The following is a 2,509-nucleotide window of genomic DNA, read 5'->3' as shown; positions in this document are numbered from 1 at the left end:
TACCACCCGGGAGCCCGGGATGATGTTTAACCGATGTTCCGCCACGTGAGGGGAGACCCCTACCAAATCTGATGAATACCATGCGAAGATGTCCGCATTCTTCTCTAGGCATTGTAGCAATTGGGCCCGGGTGGCTGGCTCAAGATCCCGGGCTATTTTCGTTGTCTTCATGGGTTGTCCAGGGAAGACGCCTACTTCCTCCTGCTCATCATCTTCCACCATGTGCACCTGTTGGATAGAAAGCACCTCCTCCTTCCCTGACCTCCTGCATTCTCCATCTCATCGGGCTCTTTTATTTTCGATCTTGACAGTTTCTGCATAGCACTTGCGGGAGGATGGCTGGTCTCCCCTTACTTCTCCAATTCTGTTCCCTACCGGGAACTTTAGCTTCTGGTGGTAAGTCGAGGCCACGGCCCGAAGGGCGTTCATAGATGGCCTGCCTAAAATGATATTATAAGAGGTAGGGGCATTTACCACGGTGAAAACAGTCATCACAGTCTTTCTGAGCTCCTCGGCTCCCATTGTGAGGGGCAGAGTGATTTCCCCTCGAGGATAGACAGTGTGGCCAGCAAATCCGAATAAGGCTATTTTCACTGGCCGCAACTGATAATCCTCCAAATTCATCTGGTTCAAGGCCTCCTGAAAAATAATGTTCTCCGAGCTTCCAGAATCGACGAAAACCCGGCGAATATCGTAATTCGCCACTTTTGCCTGGATGACCAAAGCGTCATTGTGTGGGAGGCTGACTCCTTGATGATCCCGAGGGCCAAAACTTATAACCGGCCCTTCACCCCTCACTGCATCATCCACTCCGAAACTCTCATGCCGGGAGTGTGCTTTCCTGGCCCGGTTGGAATCTCCATCTGTCGATCCTCCCGAGATCATTTTAATCACCCCGAGGGTCGGTGACCTTCCTCCGTCTTTATTTTCCCGGTTTTGAGATGTTTGACCGGCGTTATCCTTCCTCTCTTGTCTGACCGGGCCTCTATCCCCCGGCCTATACCCAGCATCTCTACTTACCCACGGCGGTCCCCGGGATTTCTTCGCTAACTGCTCTTGATCACCAGGGCCCGACTGGGAAGGGGCTCGCTTCATTCTCCGGCACTCACTTGTGCTGTGAGCGCATTCTCCGTGATAGGAGCACATCTTGGTGGTATGTGACAGGCTTGGAAGCGACCGGTATGACTTGGCTCCCTTCTCGCTGTCGCAAATATGGATTCCTTCACCCCGGTGCGGCTTCATGGGGGCGTATCGAGAGAAACGCCCGAGATTATTTCCTCGGGTGTTATCATCAGCTTTTCCCACCCGGTCGCTTCTTTCTTTGCGGGTAGACTCCCTTTTCTGTCGCTGTGCTTCCTCCATATTTATATACTTCTCTGCCCGGGATAGCAGATCTTCAAAGTCCCTAGGCTGTTTCTTCACCAGGGATCGGAAAAAATCCCCTTCCCTGAGCCCTTGAGTGAATGCTGTAGTTTTGGTTTCAGGGGCACAAGCCGGCACTTCCAGGGATGCTTTGTTGAACCGGCGAATGTACGCCCGAAGAGATTCATCGCCTGACTGCTTTATTTCGAACAGGCTGAAGGCAGTCTTTTTGTACTTCTTACTGCTGCTAAAGTGATGTACAAAGGTGTCCCTGAAACCTTCAAAAGATTGGATGCTCCGGGGCTCCAACTTCTCAAACCACCTCTGGGCAGAATCCACCAAGGTGGTGAGGAATACCTTGCATTTGATCTTGTCAGGGTAACAGTGTAGCATCGCCATATTTTCAAACCGGGCGAGGTGCTCCTCAGGGTCTGAATTTCCATCATATTCTCGGATACTGGTGGTCTTGAAGTGAGCAGGGAGGGGCTCGCTTACAATCTCCGGGGAGAAAGGGCATCCCCGGGAACTGACCGGGGTTATCATATGAGAAGACCCGGCCCTGGCCTCCAATTCTTTCACCTTCTTTCTTAGATCCTTCAGCTCCTGGGCCATGGTGAGGGTAGGAGCTTTGGAAAACGTCTGAGAACTTTCTTCTCTGTCTTTTTCTTTCTCGAGAGGAGATTCTCCCATCGCCTCATTGTCCCTTGGTTGGCTAGATTCGGGTGGGACCCTTTCATCGAGGGCTTTTTGGACAGCGGCAGCTATTAATTGTGCCAGCTCCTCGGGGATGTGACTGGATAATGGATTTTCTTGAGGTCCCTTACCCCCCTCAGGGTTCTGAGGACCAGAATTGTTCCCAGTAGTTTTGCGAGTGGAAACCATATCTACGTCTCGAGCTACAGTTTCCCACAGACGGTGCCAATGATGTCAACCGGGCAAATCGGGTAGTAGCCGGGTGTGCGATTTGCCAAGTCGGATGCGTGGATGTACGTGCGATTGAATATTTTTCAGTGTAAGTTGCTAGTAATCCGGGCCAGTTGAGTTCCCTGTCACCTGAAGGGTAACGACCGGGATGACTTGCGTAGTAATCCTGAAATCATAGAACGTTAGGGAGGCGCCGGAAGTTATTCCGGCGTATCCACTCCGA

The 2,509-nt window shown here is 51.8% G+C and overlaps 1 protein-coding gene across 1 annotated transcript; it reads right to left on the bottom strand.

The window, feature by feature from the left end:
* Nucleotides 1-279: 279 nt before the first annotated feature.
* Nucleotides 280-2,244, bottom strand: LOC140805603 (uncharacterized). Its single transcript, XM_073161864.1, has one exon. It carries the CDS (start codon nucleotides 2,242-2,244, stop codon nucleotides 280-282), a length of 1,965 nt encoding a protein of 654 aa, XP_073017965.1.
* Between the last annotated feature and the right edge of the window lie 265 nt (nucleotides 2,245-2,509).

This window comes from Primulina eburnea, chromosome 11 (genome assembly GCF_022965805.1).
Source record: "Primulina eburnea isolate SZY01 chromosome 11, ASM2296580v1, whole genome shotgun sequence".
Classification (NCBI taxonomy): domain Eukaryota; kingdom Viridiplantae; phylum Streptophyta; class Magnoliopsida; order Lamiales; family Gesneriaceae; genus Primulina; species Primulina eburnea.
Note: the sequence above shows the minus strand (reverse complement) of the source record. Positions and strands in the feature narration are given on the sequence as shown.

Excerpts from the sequence above, each read along its gene's own strand:
- LOC140805603 (XM_073161864.1), bottom strand. The coding sequence starts at position 2,244 with ATGGTTTCCACTCGCAAAACTACTGGGAACAATTCTGGTCCTCAGAAC.